This window comes from Porites lutea, chromosome 7, assembly GCF_958299795.1.
Source record: "Porites lutea chromosome 7, jaPorLute2.1, whole genome shotgun sequence".
Classification (NCBI taxonomy): domain Eukaryota; kingdom Metazoa; phylum Cnidaria; class Anthozoa; order Scleractinia; family Poritidae; genus Porites; species Porites lutea.
This window is the reverse complement of record NC_133207.1, coordinates 7,209,424-7,231,631: the sequence shown is the minus strand read 5'-3', so window position 1 is coordinate 7,231,631 and position 22,208 is coordinate 7,209,424. Positions and strand designations below refer to the sequence as shown.

Sequence of the window (22,208 nt, the reverse complement as noted above, 5' to 3'; positions counted from 1 at the left end):
GGTTTCCTACAAAGAGAATGTTCTAATAAAACCCAGTACCACAGACTTTGCACACAGTGAATGTACTGATGGAATCCAGTAGCAAGGCTTCCTACACAGTGAATGTTATACCACTAGCCAGCTGTGTGGTTTCGGATTTTTCGCACGGCCAAACAGAAAATCCCGTTCCTCGGTCGCTCTTTGCTCCGAAACCACACGGAAGGCAACGTCAAGGCAACGTCCCCACTGGAACAAAACCTACCACGTTTTCATTCTGAACAAAAACGACAAAAAAACCGCGAAGAAAGCTTTATTTGAAGCTTTTCTGGGGACGAGTTGAGCAGGTTTTAAGCCCGTCCATTTTGAGACATTTTGACAAAACGTTTTAGAAAGAGATTATTGAAGCACTGGAGCATAAAAACTTGCTCTTTAGTTTTATTCAATTATTATCATCTTTTTATTATTTTTCGATGGATGGAAATACAAGGCGTTTTGCTGAAATCCACTACCTTTTAAACTGATTGAGTTGATTAGTTCAAAATACTGATTCAGCTTTTCAAAAGCAGTGAAAGCCACTAAAAAAGCAAGGAAGATCTTGTAGCCTGCGAATACTTAACAATTATTCCTCGAGCCCGAATGGGCTCTGAGTCAATAGACCATGAAGCCGAAGGCCCAATGGGCTATTGACTCAGAGGCCATGAGGGCGAGAGGAATATTCATTTTATTAAAATCCAACTAGTTGGTCAGAAATATCGAGAATAAAAAAATTTAGCTAGTTAAAGCTAGACTTTAACCCTTTTTTGCCGCCAAAAAGCCGGCGCTTTTCGCTACAAGTGGGCTATAACATATAGCCTAGTAGTAGCTCAACCAATCAGAACGCAGCATTGATAACAGACCACTAGTTGGATTTTACTAAAGCCGTTTATCCTCGTCCCTCCTTCGCAGGCTACAGATCTTTTGGTTTGTTGAAGAAGTATTTACATATAGTACTCACAGTTTATAAATATTGCTTTGCGTAAAAATATCCTGGAACAAACTAAACTGAATTTCTTAGTAGTGACAAGACAAAAATCGTTGTAAAAAAAAATACAATAAAATTTGTAAGATTTTTTGTACATTTCTATACCACAAAAATTTCTGTAAATTTTGATTCAGCATCTACATTCAAATACTAGCTATTCTACGATACGATATATACATATACAAGATAATTTTCTGCTGAAAAATTGTTGCCTAAAAGCTTTCGCTTCAAGCTCTCTTTAGTGTGCGAGAGGGACAGCGAAGTGGAAAAAATAGAAATTCTTCGATAAAAAAAAAAAATTCTGAAAGAAAAATTTCTGTCATTACCCTCGAAGTGAACATAAATTTTATATTCTCTCCTAAAATTCTGCTTATTAATTTTGCGGTTAATTCATCAAAAAGCAAACTGACGATGATTTGCCCCTACAAGCGCACCATTACAACGCCAATTTAATTAATAGACAAGTACAACAATATTTTTAACAATAAACGAAACTCTTATGTCTCAAGAGTCTTTCTTTGTCTGGGTCAATTGGTATTCAGCATAATTACAAGCGATTTGAATCTTTGAATGGTTAACTTATTCTTGAACAGAGCCATGTCCAGTTTACTCCATTGAAGAAAGGATGCGACTTGATTTCCTCCACACCATTAACACCAGAGCCTTTTGATAAAAAAAAAATACAAAAGGGTTACCGCAATACGCCACTAACAACAGCTAAATGTGGCAGAAACAGACTGAAAGGCCTCCCTAGGCTTTTTTTTGTTAGTCTGATATCGCTGAAATTTAATAGGGAGCTTAAGGGCCTGTTTACGTGAAGGTGGGGTAACCCAGATAGTTGAGGTAACCCGCTTATGTGGGGTATCCCGCCTGTCCATATAATCTCTCATTTTAATGTGATCACGTTTACATGTTAGGTGGGCTAACCCGCCCCATGTTACCTCACGACGACGGCAAAAGCAACGAGAATTGCAAAAGGGCCTTAGGTTTAAAGCAGCAAAACAACAATTTTGCACGTGCATCAGACTTTTTGGTCCATTTTGTTGCCATCGTTGCACGACTACGACGTGAAACTTCCTGATTTCACGCTTTGGAGGACGTAAATACAAGAGAGATTTTCTTCTTCTTTTTTGGTGAACTTACATGTAAATAGAGTCATTGGATTTCAACTGCTTTAGACTGCCAGCAGTCCCTCTTCAGTCAGTCTAGTCTAAGCTCGGCAGAACTGGAGAGAGCGAATTGGCCGAGAGGGAAACTGGAGAGAGACGGGAAGACGAGGGGCAGTTAGGGGCAGTCCCTCCTTCCTTTCCCGCCTCCTCCCCAGCTTCCCCTCGGCTTTCGCTCGCTACGCTCGATTTCCTCGCTCGCGTGACCATCCTGACGGACTGCTCGCAGTCTACAACTCCTTAAAACAGACAGACAGATTAATGGAGTTGGAATAGGAGCGATGGAGATAAAGACAGCGCAAATTCACTTTTTGGGCGAAGTTTTTGCTGCCGTCGTCGTAACGTGGTCACGTGGCATGGGTTGTCGACTCTTTCATCCCAGACTTTCACGCACTCAATCTGTAGTCTAGTGTTGCCGTGTTAATATCATTTTGGGGCGTGTTATTTGAAAAACAGAGACAACTTACCTAATCTTTCAGAGGGTGTTACTCGTAGAAGCTGAATGAAGAGAAAGCAAAGAATCACTTAAACGTTTTCGAACTGATTGCTCGCTGTCTAGCGGAGGATGGGCAAATCCCACTTTCGAAGCCAAACATTCTTTTACGTCTCAGGAGCTGTCCAGAACTAATGCCTGAGTGCTGGCACAAAATGGCGTTGTTTACACACCTAATGTAACTGTGTTCACAGATACTTTATTTCGCCCTGACAGACGCCATTTCGAAACTTAACAAACTTTGCAGGGAGTGCAAAGCAGTTGATTACCCCGAAACTAAAAAAAAAAAAAAGAAAAAAAAAGCTGGTATAGACACTACCAGTGGCTTCGGCTGCCAGTGGGATTCGGTGCCTACCTATTAAGAGCTCGAAAACAAGGTCTCGACCTTGTACAATCAATCAATCAATCAATCAATCAACTTTATTTAAGTGTCTAATCTTCTAGCTTGCCGTCAGGCCTACTAATCGGGGACACTACTTAAATTACTTATTAAAAAGAAATATATATACATAATACTATAAGCTAATAAGATTTAACTATTCTAAAACTACTTAAAAGATACACGATATTCAATATACTTCGAAAATACACCTATGCAATAAACAAGAAAAAACTATATATACAATTTTATAATATATCAACTCTACTAGTTAAGTACTCGGGCACTGGCGCCGTCCTCTAATTCGGGCGTGGGTACTTAAAAAAATACCCACGTGTGTTCACACCAGTGCCCAGCGAGTACCATACTCCATCAACGTGCACGGGCACCAAGTGTGGACGCTGCCACAGTGTCCTTTTTGGGGCCCTGTACACAGAATATCACCACCCAACAATACAAAAGTGTCCCAATAATATTGATCCCTACTGCATTCTCCAACACTGTGGAACCTCGATGTAACAAAGGGCCAAGGGACTGGCAAAATTTGTTCACTATACCGTGGTTTTGTTATATCGAAGTTCTTTTCCATTTATTTTACTATTATACTGGGGTAAAGAAAACAGTTCGTTATACCGAGGACTTCGTTGTATAGAGGTTCGTTATATCGAGGTTCCACTGTACGAAGCAAGTGAAATGTTTTAACAGTAAACTACGTACCTCTCTTAGAAGCGATTTAGCTTCTGGTGAAATCTTAATTGGTAGCTGAATTTCGGTGTGAGTTTGTATTCCCCAGGGATGTGCACTTGAGAGGGCCTGGATTTTAAACGACATTGACCAAAAAATGTCAAGAGAAAAGGCATAAAATAAAAGAAGCAAAATTCAACAATTGGGTGATGAAATAACTAAAAATAATTAACTATAAAGACAATATACCCTTCAGTAACTAACATGCAAATGAAGAAACTTTAAGTATTCTCAGCCACATTCAAACATACTAGGAACTCTAAAAGCAACATATCAAGGCATAACTATTTCAAAGGGAGAAAAGCATGCAACAATTGAATCTGAAAAGGTTTTGGTCTATTTTTGATGTTGTATTCCGTTCGCACGTTTTTGCTTGTCAAAAATCAAACACACGTACCTACAATTTATGTACCATTTATCTGGAGGTTTTCTTTGTTTCTAATTACAGTCGAAGCTCTCGTAAGCGACCACCTCGGAAACTGAAGTGGTCGTAACTAGAGCTGGTCGTTTACGAGAATGAGCTCTCGTAAGCGACCGCATGGTAACACAATAGGGGGTGGTCGCTTACGAGAGCTTCAGAAACTCATTAACAATTGATAAAGAAAAAACAAAAGGAATAAAAATGTTTAATGATTGTCTTTATATCTGACAAAGACACGGATAAACTTTTCGTCCAATTTTTTAGACCGAAATAACCCCTAATCAAAATATTAGTACAAGACTAAGTTGATCTGCATCAGGAGATTTTTAAGCCGTCTCATTTCCTGTATTATCGGGTCTGAGTGGTCGTTTATGAGAGCTTAAAAACAAAGGAAAAGTACAGCTGGATAATCCCAAAAGTGGTTGCCGTCGCTTACGGGAGCTTTTCATAACAAAATATAAGCCACAGCTCAAACAGGGTTTCTCTAAGGTGGTCGTAACTAGAGCTGGTCGCTTACGAAAGAGGTCGCAAGGAAAACTTCAACAGTATTTTTAATGAGTTTTAAACCAATGAGAAAAGATGGTGATACGGCTCATTTAAATTGTGTACATTACTACGGTGGTCATTCTTTATCTATGTATACTTGAAGCTACACTTACGTCAACAACGTCCTCTAAATTATAACGTTTAAGCATTCAGTCATGGATTTAAGTATTGGGACACTTTTGCATTTCTGGGCGTTTTCCAATGCATAGAGGCCCAACCCCTCCCCTCACCCCACAGACAAAAGTGGACGCGTGTATCCAGAATTTTTTCCGAGTTTCAACTTTGTATAGGGTGGGGGAGGGAGAACTGCAAGAAAATCTCGAAAAGGATGCACTGTTTTATGAGAAAACCCTGTATGAAAGAAAACTTTGAAAATTGCATTACTGTCCCAAGAACTTTTGTCCATTGCACTCTTCGAAGACTCTAAATTTTCAAGTATTTTGGCAAACAGTAGCTAAACTAGGGTATCTAAAAGATAGTAATGCTGTGGCACATTCTGTTGATACTGGCATTAGTTAGGCAGTGAGACTTAAAAGAATCAAAAATGACATTGAATGTCCTATTTACATGTTGGAAAGTACTAGAATAATTACTATCAGTCTATAGAAAGAACTCGTGGGAACGTTGTTTAGAAAATGATCAAGTGGTTATCAACTCTGGTTTTCGCACAGTAAATTGTAGGAAATAATAGAAAATCAGATTGTTTATCCATATATTTAATATGCGGTGCACGATATTTTCTCTGGAAACACAATACTTTTCTTGCTGTTTGTTGCACTTTATTAAGTAACAGTTATTTAGCTATATATTTATAGAAAACAACACAAAAAACAGAAAGAAAAAAAAAGCAATCAATAATTCGGTAGGACTCGAACCGGCACCTTCGACTCGACGCGACTACACCTAACCACTTCACCACAGAGGCTGATTACGAAATCGTTAGGAAAAGTCTTTCATTTTATTCCTTTTCCATGAAACTTCCGCCGGCAAGATGATCGCCAGCCGCATTAACCGAGCTATTAACAGTGAAAAAACAATGTAAACGCATATTCCATGGCAATGAATGAATGAAAGAACATAATTATGCTTTTCAAAACGCCGATACACGTCCTCGTATGCAAAGTAGGACACAAAACATATGTTTTGTTATCTCGATTTCCGCTGTTATTTTGAAGCGAATGGTCAAAATCACATCCATTTTCGGCTCATACAGTTTCTTAAGAATAGCATTGCATGACATTTTCTCACTTTCACATCACCTTCTAGCAAACTGGAATTTGTATATCCCCCGTGTTGCGGAGTCGAAGAGCAAATGCTCATCTTCTCGTCAGGTTTAACACCTGGACGAGTCAAAGGCTCTTGAATTGAAATCCAATCCCCAAGTTAACCATCGTACTCATCTGAAAGACTCCTGCGTGTCTTAAAATTTGGTAAGACTTCTAACCGTGCTGTAGAAAATTTGCCACAAAGAAAACTCTAAGTCTGAGCAGCGAACGATGCACTCTCTCACCCACCGAACTTTCCCGTGTTTTTATTTGAGTTGTTCGTGGCGCAATGCACTCTGGTTAAATGCAATGCATTGTGGTAAAAAATGTGGTTAAATGCAATGCATTGTGGTAAAAAGTGATGAATTCGACAATTCGTCGCCCCTTATATATTTCCTTTAAATCCTGATTATGTTGCTGCTCGCTCCCTTCGGTAGCTGCGCAGCAATAAATATATGACTCTAACCTGCCCTGTAATCAGTTCATAGAGGAGAGCTCCAACACTCCACCAGTCAGCTGCAACAGTAATCTCATCAATCTGCCAAATCTCTGACGAATTTAACCGTAACAAAGAAAGCATTACACATTAGAGAAGTACATTAATTTAAACAAGTAATTTGTTGAGCCCACTGTGGGCCAGAACAAGTATCTCGGCGCTGCCTGCTGCTTGTCAGATGTCACTAGCCGGGGTTAACTTACATCTTCAAGGCAGGCCATATCTCTTTTGTTTTCAGAATTACAAAGCTGTTTTCTTATGTGATGATGAACATAATTTATACCTTATGAAGCCCCAATTATAACTATTACTAAATTTCCCCTCAAAACTTCAAAGCATAATCAATCAGAGAGGTACGCACTGAGAAATAAGGATCTGACAACCCAGGGTTAATGCTCATGATATTTTACCAAATTCTTCCCACTATTCCTATAAGAAAAGTAAGCGACAAGAAAGGAGAAATTGTATTTTATAATTGGGGGTTGAAGAGTTAATTGTTTGAATTACCATGGTCTTCACATCCCACAAGTTTTGTGAGAATTGTATGACTGTTTGATCAGGCATTTAAAGTAACATACATTTGAGAGCTTTAAATCTGAGGACGACGACGACTACGAGTAAGAGATTTAACTTAAAGTTTTTTCGCGTTTTGTCGAAAAATGTTCAACCGGGAAAGCTTCCTTGTACTATTTTTCACCTGAAAAAATTAGTGGGACTATTTTCATTGAATAAGGTTTCGCCCTTACCCGGTCGCAAACTATGATCAAACTTCTACTACGAGTTTTAGCGAGAATGTCGTAGTGGCGGAAACAAAATATCAAATTTTAGAAGTTTAATCGTTTGCAACCGGGAAAGAGCTAAAGCTCCTCCAATAAAAATAACCGCACTAATTTTTCAGGTGAAAAATAGTATAATGAAGCTCTCCAGGTTGAACATTTTTCGACAATACGCGAAAAAACTTTTAAGTTAAATCTCGTACTCGTAGTCTTCCTCGTCCTCAAAACAAAAATGAGCTCTCTATGGTTGGGAGAAAATTGATGTTGGTCACTCTTGGGACTTCAAGGGTTAAGACTCCCGCTTTACATTAACCCTTTAAGGCCTAATAGTGACCAACATCAATTTTCTCCCAACGATATCCATACAATGTCAAGAGATTAGGTTATGAGAATTAATAAAATGATCACCTAGGAGAAAATGCTTTGATCTTTTATCAAGTTCTCTCAAGAGAGAGAGATCAGTTTGGAGAATTTGTATGTTAATACTGGGGCTTAAAGGGTTAACATTTTATGTTACTAACCCGGAGCACAGTAGAAATGGTTCACAGCTTCTTCGTCAGGAACATGCTCTGTCTCTTCCCATGAACCAAAATATGTAAGAAGAACATGACCTTCCTCGTCAAGGAGAACATTTTTAGGGTGCAAGTCTCTGTGAGAAATGCAAAATGCAAGTTATCATAAAGAGCATTTTAGTTGTCAGAGTAAAATCTCTAGTTGAAGAGCTTTCTTGGCAAAAAGAAACTGAGTCCCCAACAAAAATCAAATCAACGACCTTGGATATTAACAGCTGGGATAAAACATAAACTTAAACTTTGGCAGTTTAGAAGAGGTGAGCACTACCATTCAAAAAAGAAGAATTACTCTTTCTGGACATGTTTTCGTGGTGAAAGCTCTCCAGTGCAACAGCTGATAACATGGGTGCTTAGACATGGAAGGGCTAAGAGAGGAAGTCTGACAACTGCCCACAGAAACACACTGATGAGGGACACTGGTGTGGAGAACGTTAGAGATCCAGAAAGCTGTATGAGAGATCGGGCCTTATGCATATGGGGTCAGTTTTCTTCCTGTTGCCTTCTAGGCGTCGACCGAAAGTAAGTAAGAAGTACCTAAACTTTTAAAAAACTTTTGTTACCTGCAAATTATTCCAGACGTATGCAAGTAAGCAACAGCCAACACAATTTCCGCCGCCCAAATTTTAACATTCTCATCTGGTAAACGTTGCGACGATGAAGCAAAATACTCATCCAGTTTCAAGAACAGAAGGTGCTTGTTGTCGCGAGAAGCGTCAGCTTCTGCTTTTTCAGTGCACGTCCTCACCAAGTCCTTATCTCCTTTACTCCCTTCTTTTGTAACAGACAGTTCACTATTATTGCCATTATAAGGGCTGGTGACACCATTAGTCTTTGTACTAAGCTCTGGTTGTACTAGGGAGACATTTGAAGTTTTTGTGGAGTCCTCGCTAGCTTGTCCACTACATAAATTTTTAGCGTTATTGTTAGTTATATTTTCTGGAACTCTGTCTTCTGCCAAATCTTTTCCTGCTTCTTGGTAAGAAGTTCTTTTCACATTAACTGCATCATTTTCATCATTTTTGTCACACTGATCATGAGTAGTCTTTTTCAAACCCAGTCTGTTTTGTTCACGGGCATTTCCAGTGGCATGTGACTCTTGGTTACTACGGTAACAGGCAATATGATCCCAGAGCCTACCGCCCCGTGCATATTCCAATAAAAGGTAAATAGAGCTGCCTGTCTCAAAATACCGAAAGAGTTGAACTATGTTTGGATACTTGCCCTAAAATGAAAAAAAACAAACAAACAAACAAAGATGAAAGGAGAATATTACAGATGAGTTGCATAAAACAACTTGGCTGTAAATGTCATAAAAGGCGTAGTTACTAAAAAACAGGGAATGACCTACAATAAGCTACAAAAACAATTCTCCACAAACAGCTACAAAAATGACATACAACGATGTGTGTCGTGTGGCGCTGGATGGTTTCCCTAAACGAGACACAAATATCACGCTTGGACGCGACACTTGGCTCACATTTTCAGAGGAAACTTGCCATGCAGGCACATTTCTAATAAGGCAAAAACAAACATAGAACCTGATCTCAGGTAACTTGAGAAGTGGCAGGATTTTCAAAATAAATTATTGCAATCGCGTTTTTACGTAGTATTACCTTGTTTTGTCGAATCACTCAAGAAAAGGAATTTTACCTATCTGGATGACTTCATGTAGGAAGAAGGAACATAGCTCGTTACTTATGCATTATCTTTGCAGTGCAAATTCTTTCCTGCGCTTGCATGGGCAAATCTGTTGCTTGAATCAATCAAAACCATGTTGCTGAGCTAAAGTCAATACTCTTTACAAGGTTGAGAATGACCCAAATCTAAACTTGACTATTGTCAAGCAAATTTTCGGATAATGTTATAACACAGGAAAATCATCCAAAGGTTTTTTTGGCGACATTATTATTATCATTATTATTAACATCATCATTACATGTAATCAAACTTGTCCCCCCGGGATCTTTTTCTGTCTTATTCCTATCCTCATTTTAGATCACAGCAGGGACCTTCACCATTATTTTATGGTCCCAACGTTCGGCCATGGTAGCTTATTGTAGGTCAGTGTAGATCATTGCGGGTCTTTGTAGATCATTGTAGGTCACTCCTTGTTTTAGTGACTACGCATAACAAAGATATGCGCTTTGAAATGCAGTGTTTAATGCAGTAAGATAACAAACTGCTTCCAGAAGTAAAGCTTCCCATGCGATAATGTATCAATCAAATGACGACATCTACATGTCCACTATGGGAAGAACCCAGGAACTATTATTTGTTGATAACTGTGCAACAGTGGTTGGTATTGAGGTGTGCATGATTTGAATAAACAAACCCTAATTTCATGTTACTTAATAATACCTGAATGAAGACTGTGTTGGAGAATTTTTTTTTATAACAGAAGGTAAGGGGGGAGGGGGGTAACAAGTTTTTTTTAGAGCACCTCCTAAAATTATGCACTTTAGCTAGTGTGAAAGTGGGCACTTTTGGTTTACTTACATAGAGACGTCTCACAGATTTCTTGCGCCGGCGCTCATTTCCATGTGAGTGGCCATGTGGCCATACTGCTCCTGACTTGCAAAGAGCCTAAAATCATTTGAAATATTTTTTTATATGTAGCCTAACAATTTTTAAAAAGTGATGGGGCTTCAGATCAGACAATTTGGTCAAAAGCAAGCATATCTTATGCTAAAAAGCCTGGTTCACAATTGGACATCATGAGATAATGACAAAGTATAGTTTATTAAATAAGAAGGTACATGTAGCTATGTGGTTATGTTTGTGGCGTGAACATGCAGACATAACAAGGAGAATATAACAGCACGGACAAAGTGACGTTAGTAAAAAATTATTTTAAAGTTTGTATTAAGGTAAGTCTATAAATTTACGTTTTGGTTATACAAAGTAAAAACACGTGTGAACAATCTTCGACATAACAAAGACCCAATCAGGGCATTTAAAAATTTATTTAACATAGGGCCTGTTTATATGAGGTTAGCCAGCCCGGTTAGCCAAGATGGTTGGCTTAACAGGGTTGGCCTGTCTCATGCCAATTTATTTTTATTTATTTATTTTTTTTACATAAAATGTTTGTTATCTCCATCAAGTCCCCTTTCCTGGCTTTCTGAGTCATTCAGACAGGACCGCAGGGTGAATACAGCGTGATGCACTAAGATCAATGCAGCCAAAGAAAGATGTTTATCTCAATAGTACTAACGAGATTTTAAAAAATCAAGAGGTATCTCATGCATTGAGAAATCGATTCCATCGTTCATAAGACCTGAACGTTTGATTGCTTAATACTAAACCACACGTGTATTGTGGAGAAATACAATGTTGGCTAATAATTATAACTAAGGGAAAAATTAGCATGTTTAACAGACCTTTAGAACATATGTCTCCCCATTGTGGGTATTTTCAACCAGCATGACCTACATAAATACATAAATGACAAATTAAAGAAACAAAGAGAAAACAGCACATCCTTAGCTGAATGAACATTTTGAAATTTATTAAAATAAATAACTCGTTATCCTCTCCCTCTCCTTTTCAGGGCTGCAAAAATTGTGAGCTTGTCCTATTTGGACAAGCCACTCTCAAGTTTTGCTTGCCCAGGGCCACTTCATGCTCATCTTAGGAACTGATTTTGTTTGAGGATGACTTGCTTGAACCCAACGAGAAAATTTACTTTCTGGACTGCTGGACGGGACGTTTTGCGAGACCTGTATTGGAGTCTCAAAAACAAAAGCGGTATGATCCAAACACAATCCAGAAAAAAAATTTTCAAATAGAAGGTGCAATTAGTAACTGTGCAGGTTTAAATTTTGCACCAATGCTTACTTTTTTGCAATAAAAAAGAGCTAACAGAGGAGGCCAAGACAAAATTGACAGGAGATGGGAATGTTATGTACGGGAAGCAGGAGTTATGGACCACCCAGTTTCCAGTCCCCCCCCCTCCTCCCCACAGGCCAGAAGCCAGGGAGTTGAACTCAGAACTACTGTCAGAAACAAATCCCAGGGTGGATCTAGGTGGAGGATGAGGGGGTGCAGCGCATCAAGAAAAAGCTTTGCTCCTGCTTTTTTTAAACGTCTCTATTGATCCCCTATTTGATAACCTTGAGTCTGGAAAAATAAATTTTTGTTTTGGAAAAAAAGTCTGGAAAAAGTCTTGAATTTTGGATTCAAAAATCTGTGCAAACCCTGTAACTGAATGCAGACATTTCAGTTTCGCCAACTAGGTGGCGGATGCGGGGGAACATCCCTCCCCCCCCCCGCCCCAAAATGACCTGTGGTTTTCTAATACGACTGGTATTCTGCAAAGTATGCAGATATGTATGATATGTATTCTCAGCAGTTCACATCATGTTATTGCCCAGTCAAAAGTCTTCTTCTTCGTATTCGCTATTAAAATAATTTATTTATGTCACCAGTCAGTTATGCCATTCCTTAACGGTGCATCCCTTCCTACGAAAAATCCTGGATCCACCCCTGAAATCCATCTAGAGGTCAGAAAGGGACTAAACCATGGAATTGGATTGCAAGATAAGGTAAAATTCCAACAACAACATGGCCTTGTAGCGACATCGACACTTATAAAGATGAACTCAAACTGTGATAGTGACAAGTGCAAAAGTAGTAGTAGAAAAACCATCGGTGACATGACCCTGATCTCCTCAATAAATGAAATGACCAGTTTTGAAATTCTAAACAGGGACATGATCATGTACCCCACTCCCCACAAACAGAGCCTCAACTCGGGCATACTGACCACTGAATAACACTGCCTGCCATCAATAATAGTGAGTTTATGCAACAGGACGGCAGAAAGGAGAGGACAGCAAAATGGTGGGTGTCATAAACGTGACAGGGCTATTACTTGCAAGAAAAACGTGTTTTGTCAGGAATTCACTTAACATGTTTTTTGCTCTTCTACCAAAAGATCTGTTTAAAGGTATGTGAAGTTTGGCGTGAAGGTTTATTCAAACAAAATTATTGTCATGCTTGTCTCACAAGGTTTGCCATTGTCTTTCCTCTCCCATCCTGTTGTGTGAGTTCACTTATTGCCACAATTAATATTAGTTATAAATGCAAGCAGCAAAAAACTATTTTTAGTGAGTAGGGAATATTATGAGCGCTCTAAAGACATTTAAATACCTTGCCAACAATTCCCATAACTTTTAAGTCTGTGAGAGTGAGATCCTTAAACTTATGTTGATCATCAGTGTCACAAATACTGTTACTAGGATGTGATGATGAAGAATCCTGTCAAAAATCAACATATCAAACAAATAAAGCTCAGTGATTCTAATAATTTCAGTATACTTTAAACTAAATAAACATGTGCCCCACCCACTTAATAACCCCCCTCAATATATACCCCCCTTGAAAAGTGATTCCTCCCCCTATCCTATTAAAGTACATTTTAAAGATGAGCCCCTTGCCCTACTCAACACAAACCCATGTAGTACACTTATATTTTCAGTATACTGTAAATTAAATAAAAACGTGCTCAAACTGCCAAATAAGCTCCCCTCAATATAAAGCCGTTCCTTAAAAAAGTGTCTCCCCCTTCCCTTTTGAAGTTGTGCTCCTTTCCCTACTTATCCTGCTTAATATATTATTCCCCCCCCCCCCTTCCCCCCCAACCCCCACACTGCTTCTTGAAGTAATCATATGCTTCCCTGTTTGGGATGGAAGCAGACGCTCCTCCCAAATGTGGCTGCCGTACATGTACATGGGGAAACCAGAGATTCTAGTTGGAAAAGCGATAATGGTTCCAGGTTTAATACACACTGGACAACCATCATTTCATATGTCCAGGGTGAAATCGAGTTGCCAAACAGTAACAGCCATAGTAAACCAATTTTCCACTATGACCAAAAATTTTGAAGCTCTGAGCTATGGCTGCATAGGCTCCTGGGGTCAATTTAATAAAACTTTTACAAGTGTAATTTACAATTGTAGCTATTGTTTTAGAGTATAAAAACAATAGCCTCACTTTTAATTTACACTAATTGGAAAAGTTTTATTAAAATGGCCCCCGGCCCTCTCCAAATTAATTTTCAGTCTCTTTGTGAATCTTTCACCAAACAGACTGGTTATACAGTACATTACACTGTACAACTTCTAAAGCAGAAATCTCAACCAAAGATAATAATAACTGATCACATCTTAATGATATTGGCAGCTTCAATTGCAGTCATCCAATGGGCAACTACAACTGTACGTTCTGTGATTTGGTCATCACTGTAAACATTACAGTCATATCTGACAACTGGACAACCATGAATTTTAGACCCTGTAGTTCATTACATTCCTCTTTATAGGAAGTTTGACATTATTAAAGTCAATTGCAAAATTAATTTCAGTTTCAGTCTGAACAGTTCTAACAAGATGAATTGGTCAGTACCTGCTCTGGTTTCTCATCCTGTGATTCATTGGTGGTAAGATATGCGTTATAGAGAGCTTCAGCTTTCAAAAGGTACTGAGCTGTTTTGCGTCTTACAGCTTCTCTTCTCTTGACGTCCTTTTCCCCTGCAAATTGAATGACCAGGTAACAAATTCTTACTCTGGGTTGCACTGTGATTATTAAAACTATCTATGAGTAGAACTATCTAATAGTCGCAAAATAGCAAGCTAAGAAAAAAAGCAATAGGCTTAGATTAACAAAACAGCAGCGTTGCACATGCATTGATCACACTTTTTTGTAGATTTTCTTTTCCATCACTGCACTACTACTACGTGAAACTTCCACTAATTTCAGGTTTTATGGAGGGTGTAGACACAAGTCAATGATTTTCTTTTTCCTTTTGTGAACTTAGATCCTTTAGAATTCAACTCCTGAAAAATCACCAACATTTAGCAAATTAAAAGAGGTGGAATAAGGGCGATAAAGTACGAATCAGAGCAAATCCACTTTTTGGGTTAAATTTTCTCTGCCGTTGCCGATGCTTATGCCGGAATCGAATCAGACTCTCATGAGTATGGTGTGCTTTTGGCACGTGACTAGTGTTATGCAGAATATGATATGTAAGGCCCCCAGTAGCAGGCATCCTTTGTTTCCTTATAAGGAGGTGGGCACTGTAACCTCTTATGAGCCCAACACGGTTACTGGAGTTTTGTTTCCCACCCAGAAGTCTTTAGGAGAATATACCACACGCTCAGTGCCCACACCTCAGGATTGGAAGAGAACGCTCGCGTACCAAGACATAACAAATGCTGATCAACTTCTGAATCAAAACAGAGCGTATATAGAGGCTTTACAAGGAATACACAGGAAGAATTGACCAGAAAAAAACAAGACAACTTCATTTGTGAGTAATTGAACTTAATTACACAAGAAAATAACCTTAATTTAGTCGAAACCAATGTTTTCTATAATCCAGGGTGAAAGGCCCACATTTTGAGGAATCAGTAATACGGTATGTATACCATAACAGAGTGTCCACATCAAAGACGTCTGAATGCCACCGATTACTTCTCTAATAATAATAATGATGATAATAATAATAATAATAATAATAATAATAATAATAATAATAATAATAATAATAATAGTGCTGCTAAATTATTTTTGTAAAACGAAATATGATGGTTACCTTGTACACCACTCAAAAGCAAGCTAACACAAGTCTTGTACAAACTGAATGCTTCTTCATATCTGCCGCTAACCTCACAATCAAGTGCTTTATGAATTGTGTGCCCTGCCATGTACAAATAATCGCTCTCTTTGCAATCAATGAAGATGTTCCCTAAGTCGTAGATAGGTCTCCGCTGTGTTGATGCCTTTCCGGAATCACTTGAGCTGGTGAATGACTGTTTGTCTGCAGTGCCAAAAGAGGCATCATCCTTCAGAGAATGAGAGTCTTTATCGGAGTGGGCACCAGTGCTACAGCTTGAATTAGACGACTCTGGTTTTGCTGGAGGATTTATCATATGGCTTGCTTTGTCAAGACCTGTTTCTATTCCACGATGGTTGTCTTGTCCATGATCACAAGACACAGAACATTCTGTAGGTAAATTTTCAGTGTCATCATTGTCATGTACATTTAGAGCATGGTAAGAGTCAGCAGACAAGTAAGATTGTGACTTATCATGGAATTGGTTCTCATGAACCGTCTCTAACGACTCATTTTCTTTAGTTCTTTCTTCACCACTGCAGGAACTATAATCAGAAAAAGCTTGTGGGAAAGAAAGCTCTTCTGAGTCAGCTTCAGAAGCAAGGGCTTCTAGATCCTCTCCTTCACTACAGATTGAAATCGCTCGCACAAGCCAGTTTGGAGGCTGTGTATTGCTGTCTCGTTTCTCCCTCTCTGTTATCAAAAAGTCACTTTCTGAACATTCAACTGCTTCATCCATAAAAACATCATCCTGGTCCCCTTCAGTATTCACGACAAACTCTTCATTTGGCTCTCCAGTTAAGTTGTTTGGTTTAATTTCATTTTCGGCTGTTGACAGTGCTGATTCACTTGGTTCTTGGCACTCATTACTTTCTTCATCTGAGCTGAGGTTGTCAAGACCTTCTGTCAGAGAAGGTTGTTTATAGAGCCAAACCCCTCCCAATGAAGCTTCATCCAGATTATCACCTTAAAAAAAACATGCATTTATAAGTAAATAAATTATAAAGAAAATATAACTAAGACACACAAGAAAATTTTAACAATTCAAAATAGTATAGTCTTCGTAGAAACAATACTGGAAGAAATTAATTTGTTCAAAATAAATTTAAAGAAATTAAAATTTTGAAATAAACTTAAATAGCCTGCAAGCTCACTGGGGTGCTCTGGCGGCGGGGCGGGAAAAGACAGGGGAGCTTGCAACTACATCTCTGAAATTTGAATTCCGCCTCCAATTCCTTTGTGGTTCCCCGTTGACTGAGCTGTCAGATTTCCGCAAATCAGCGCAAAGTGGAAATGAGTATGAATGCAAACTAACATTGAAAAACAAGTAAAAGATCATTGCCAATGTCATCTCTGCCAATCAGCATTTCGCATTGACTTTTTCAATGCAGATATATTCAAATACCATTGGCGTAGTTGCAAGCTCTCCTTCCTTTTCCCGCCCCACTGCCACAGTGCCCCGAAGAGCTTGCTCGCAGGCTAAAATGTAAATAAGTTAAAATTTCTTTCAATATTGTTAAATTTTAATAAACTCAAATTTCTTTCAATATTGTTTGTATGGAGAATATACTATGTCGTAGTTGTTTTCTTCATTTGGCAAATATTTGGTATTTAATACTAAATATTTGCCAAATGCAGTGATCAATCTTACCATTTTCTTTCCCTGAAGTACATGGTAGTGATGGAGATTGGCGCTCAATCCTGATACTACTGTCATGGGTTTCATCTTGGACAGAGACAGCTGTTGGTGGAGGGCTTTCACCTTCTGCATCTGACAAGCTGCTCTCTCTGCTGGCAATACTATCACTGTGAATTGGGCTATCAGGGAATCCCCCCTGGAAAGCAAAGAATTACAGTAAAAATTTAACCCACGACTAAGACCCTGGTTTTTAAGAACCTGTTAGGCTAAAATTAATTGCCAGTGAGGTACCCTCTGTACAATAATATGTTTAACCTAAAATTTGAAACATGTTTTTATTTTCTAAAATCTACAAAAAAAAATTCTGTACACTTGGGCTATTAAGATGAGCCAACATTCAGGATCCTTTTTGGAGACATAGGTGCCTTATTACTCCAACTGCAATTGTAATGGGATATAGATTTTTCCTAATGAATGAGCAGAATACCGCGAAATACTCTTTAGTCACAATTCATTTTTTCTTCAGGAAATAAGAACCTAAATCCTGAATAAATTGTAAAACCTACATGTAAATCACCTAAATTTGTGCTAATTACCATTTATGGAAGAAACTGTTTAGCCTAACTTGGCAAAATGCAGGTTCTTAGTTTTTACTTTGTATACAAATGATTACAATCTGTACACTTATCACACAATTGTTATATGTTACATGATAAAATCACATTAACCAATAGAAATCTGAGAATTATTATTAAATTTTGTAAACAATATGTACATCATTGTCAACGTGACAAGGTAAATTGACAGTGTGCAGGTAACCAGGTAGAGTTTGTGACTCAGGACACAGAAAAGTGTCCACGAACCAATCCATATTAAGAGGGCTAATTTTAGAGAAAATATCAGCTTTTCATTGGGACAAACAAAACTGTCCATTATAATGGGTGTCCATATTAAGTGGGTGTCCCTACATTGCAGTTCAACTGTTAGTTTTGTATAAAATGAACATAGGGTCAACTTGCTACAGTGCCTAAATGAACAGAATACTACATTTTGACATTCATCTGCCCCATCATCAAACAAGATTTTGTTCAAGCAAACTGCTCTTCGTTACCTCAAAGAACTTCACAAACGGCTGACTAGTAAAAAGATCTGGTATATTTCCAGCAAAGTTCAAAAGCTCCAATGCAGCTTTTCTTCTCTCTTCAATAACTCCCTCTTCAAAACGACCTGAAAATACAGTATAAGACATGGGAGAACTGGAAAGCCAACCAGCACTTACATTATTTTGTTAAGAGATCTTAGTGCATTTCTTTTGCATTATTGAGGCCCCGCTAGGATAAAATTCCAACAAGTTACATTTTTTTAACCTAGGTTGATTCTCAATTTCCTTTGTCTCCGAGCCTACCCTGGGTGCCAGAGACTTTTCTCGCACGGTTTCCGGCTTTACCACTCGTGGCCTCAGCCTACGGCCGAAAATGTGTCACTGAAAATTCCCGCTGCAGGCGCGAGAAAAACCTCTGGTACCCAGAGTACTCCGAGCCCTAATTATTCATTAATTAGGGCTAGGAAACAAAAGAAATTGAGAATCAACCTAGGTTAAATCAAAATTAACCTGAAATCATAGTTGACCTGTAACATGTACATGTAAACTGAATACAGAAAACATATGGCGCTAGGATGATCCGTGTCTAAGATCTCCTGCTTCATGTAAACAGCCCCTTAGGTGTACTGTAACCTGCCATTATCAAAACACCTTAATATTATTACCAAAGAATTTTGCCTTTGGGAAAGGTGGGAACAGTTCTTCTTTGAGATCTTTAAATGAGTAGATCTTCAGTAGTTCTTGGTGCAATTTCTTGAAGTCAGTAAATCGTCGCCATACTGCTATCTGGAATAAATTCAGCATGCAAACATTACAGTTCAGATGGTTTCAATCAAGTTTGATTCTTTATCTCCTTTGTCTCCTAACATTACCCTAACAAAATATTCCTAATCAGGGGTTTCAATAACAATAATTGAAGTAGCCAGCAGGTTTGAATAGAGTAACTGACTGTATCAAGAGACCCAGTGTTAGTCCCTTTGTTTATGGGGGTCTCCCAGAAAATTTTGAAATTGAAAAGCCCTAAATTGCCATTTCGAGCATTCTGCGGACTAAATTGAGAACATTTGAGTACACTCAACAAAATGTAATGTTAATTTAAGTTTCAGTTTATCAGCCACTGAATCAACTCCTACAAGTAATGAACAAAATTAAAGAAAATCATCACATAACGTTCATTTGCACACGAACAAATTCTGCGTAAAGCTGTAATGAAACGTGCATGTGAAAAATTGACTGATCTACAGCGTTCACATAATAGGCCTGTGAAAACATATAACGACATTTTCATCAGGTTTTATGACAAGAGATCACATGATCTCTTGTTATAATGATATATTATTCGTATACGATGTTGTTAAAACTTGTTGCTCCTTCTTTGGGGAAAAAAGTAGCCGACTTTTCTGAGCAGTGTAGCCAACACTTTTTGTGGTTGTCGGTGCTTATTAAAACCCCTGCCTAATCATGAATAATTAAGCTGGTTAGGAGATAGATCAAACTAATGGCATTATTCATATCATGGACAAATTATATAGAGTTAAGAGATAAAGTATTCTCAGGACAGTCGGTCAGGGTGGGATGAATGATGCTATAAAAATGTTTGTGTGGAAACATTTTGTTGTGCTGTTTCTCCCCACCCCACTGACTGCCCTTGGATCTATAAGGATGGGGACAAAGGAAATTGATGAAATTATTCATAAAGTATATCATTAGAGTTATAGGAGACAAAAAAAAATTAAAACTATCATAATCATAAATAATAAAGGTAACACAAATACAAATTCAAAGGATGGAAGTTAATAGAGTTGTACAGCTGTAACTCAGAGTTTCATGCACTAAGCGATTATCAGACTAACATTTCTGAAAACAGATTTCGGTTTTAAGGTGGAAATTTGAATTCATGGATGGTTGGAGCTGGAATTGACTGATGCATTATTATTCTAGTTATTTATTTGAAAGCCATCCACTTGTCGAAATGACTGGCCAACCAATACCTTGACACGGAGTTGTCACTAAAACTATGGACGCTGTTTATTTGCATCATGTTTATTATTCATTTCTCCTTCTTTAATTTTCTTTTAGGGGGGCATGAACCTAGTCCATTACAGGGGGTCCATGGGCTCAGTCCAACGAAATGGGGGATCCATCAACGTGCAAAGAAAGTAATGTCCAATAGCCCAGGGCTAGTGGATTTTGCTATCGGGCTGGTGAATTCTGTTTTTAACTTGCCCAACGGGCAAGTGATGTTTTTTGAGCAATTTGAATCACAAAAGAACTGTGAAGTCAATTCTGCTCGTCAAAAAGCTTTTGGGGCTAGTTGAAATGATGCCTGGGCTTGTAAATGCTAGCTTCAGCTTACCGAAATGGAAAATGATTTTCTTTGCACCCTGTCCATGGACTCCGGGTCCATGTTTTGTCCTCACCCCAACTGAGCTGCTGACCAAAAGGTATCCATCTTAAAGAAGGTTGCAGGCCGTACCTGTTTTTATGTATTTTACTAAATGACGTTTGAAATTTCCTACTGCGAGAGACCTCACAGTTAGTGGCTTAATTGCAAAACATTTGTTTCATTGCGCATGCATTATTTTTGCAGAATAAATAGATTCAAGCACGTTTTTTTTCCATTTTTGATCATTGATTTTCCAAGCAGGATGAAAAAATTGGAGAGATAAAATTGGCAAATAATAAAAACATACCTCAGTCGCTCCCTCAGGAAATTCTCTTTGAAACACCTGCGACACGAACGTAATAAAAAACGTCAAATAAGATTGTTTTTTGAAGACTGGGTTTAAGCTAACGTAGTTAAAAGTAGGTTAAATGGAAGAAATCAAAGGGTATTTCTACCAGGGAATGCCATCAGGAAAGACAAAAATTTCATTAACTTGTCAAATACACAAGTATAGAATGAAACTCAAATTGGTGGACAGTTGATCCCTTGCTTGAGACACCCATGCAATTACAAAATTAAAATTTATACGATTTTCGTTACCTTGGAAGTAACTTTATACAATGTATGGCCGGCATAAGCTCTACGCGGATCCGATACATTAAACAGCCTGACCCATTGGTCATCTGTGTGCGCCATTCCAAATGACCGATCATCTAGAAAGCTCCCGATTTCTCCGCCATTTTGTATTTTGCGTTTGCTCCTTTTTATTTCATCCCCAGTAGCGCGCTGCCTAGAACCCAGGCGCTTCGCTGTCGTGGAACAAAGGGTCCTGCTGGGAAAAAAAAGAAAAGTTCTTGGAAAGTGGGAAATATTTTTTTACCCTTTCCCCAAACAGGCTAGAAAAGTTCCTACAACGTGAATCCCATTCCCTGATATTTAGGATGACAACGGAGTCCCTTTACGGGATATTTAATGAAGATAGGGAAAGTTGCTACAATGTTTACAGTATGAAAGTGATGCAGTGGGGGAGAAAGATCATGGTAATTTCCATTCGTTTCCCTCACTCGCCACTTGAAATGGAACGGTAAACCCGCACCCAGGCCAAAATCAAGGATGAAGCCGCGCGAAGAGAAAACATGCCAATTTCCCATCCTTTATTTGGGGGAGGGGAGGGAGTGGGTCTAAGTTTTTTATTCATTATTTCAAAGCTTGCAATCTTGGACAAAAAATAAGCGCTCGTGTGCTTATTTAAAATAGCAGATAAGAGGAGGGGCCGCTTATTAAGTTTTTCCTTTCAACGAAGTGTATAGCCTGAGAAAACAGCCGACATTTGGCGACACTACCACTGGTTTCCCAGCCAAAAGACGTCTGACAAAGGAGAGCGGAAATTCCATACTGATGACGCGTCACTACCCAGATCTGGGTAGTGCTGATTTCTCGCGCCGCGTGGGAAATTTGACTCAACCAATAAGAAGCACTACCTAGATCTGGGTAGTGACGTGTCATCAGTATGGAATTTCTGCGCTCGTTTCTCAGATGTCATTTGGCAGGGAAACCAGTGGTAGCATCGCCAAATGTTGGCTGTTTTCTCAGGCTACGAAGTGTCA

At 38.6% G+C, this 22,208-nt stretch overlaps 1 protein-coding gene across 1 annotated transcript; it reads right to left on the bottom strand.

Moving 5' to 3' along the window:
- Positions 1-304: 304 nt before the first annotated feature.
- LOC140943748 (ribosomal protein S6 kinase delta-1-like) lies at positions 305-21,352 on the bottom strand. Its single transcript, XM_073392857.1, has 16 exons — positions 21,202-21,352; positions 20,909-20,944; positions 18,881-19,001; positions 18,225-18,340; positions 17,126-17,309; positions 15,454-16,440; positions 14,265-14,389; positions 13,010-13,117; positions 11,239-11,286; positions 10,355-10,441; positions 8,419-9,080; positions 7,808-7,935; positions 6,481-6,563; positions 3,756-3,851; positions 2,634-2,664; positions 305-1,663 (listed from the first exon to the last, which is right to left on the bottom strand). Exons 1-16 carry the CDS (start codon positions 21,295-21,297, stop codon positions 1,575-1,577), a joined length of 2,997 nt encoding a protein of 998 aa, XP_073248958.1. The 5' UTR covers positions 21,298-21,352; the 3' UTR covers positions 305-1,574.
- Positions 21,353-22,208: the final 856 nt, after the last annotated feature.

Bases quoted from the DNA above. Each gene is read 5' to 3' on its own strand.
- LOC140943748 (XM_073392857.1), bottom strand. From the start codon at position 21,297: ATGGCGCACACAGATGACCAATGGGTCAGGCTGTTTAATGTATCGGAT. The intron at 13,118-14,264 runs GTACTGACCAAT...GATTTTTGACAG, and splicing joins AGGATGAGAAACCAGAGCAG to GATTCTTCATCATCACATCC. The intron at 11,287-13,009 runs GTATTTAAATGT...GTATTTATGTAG, and splicing joins TTATGGGAATTGTTGGCAAG to GTCATGCTGGTTGAAAATAC.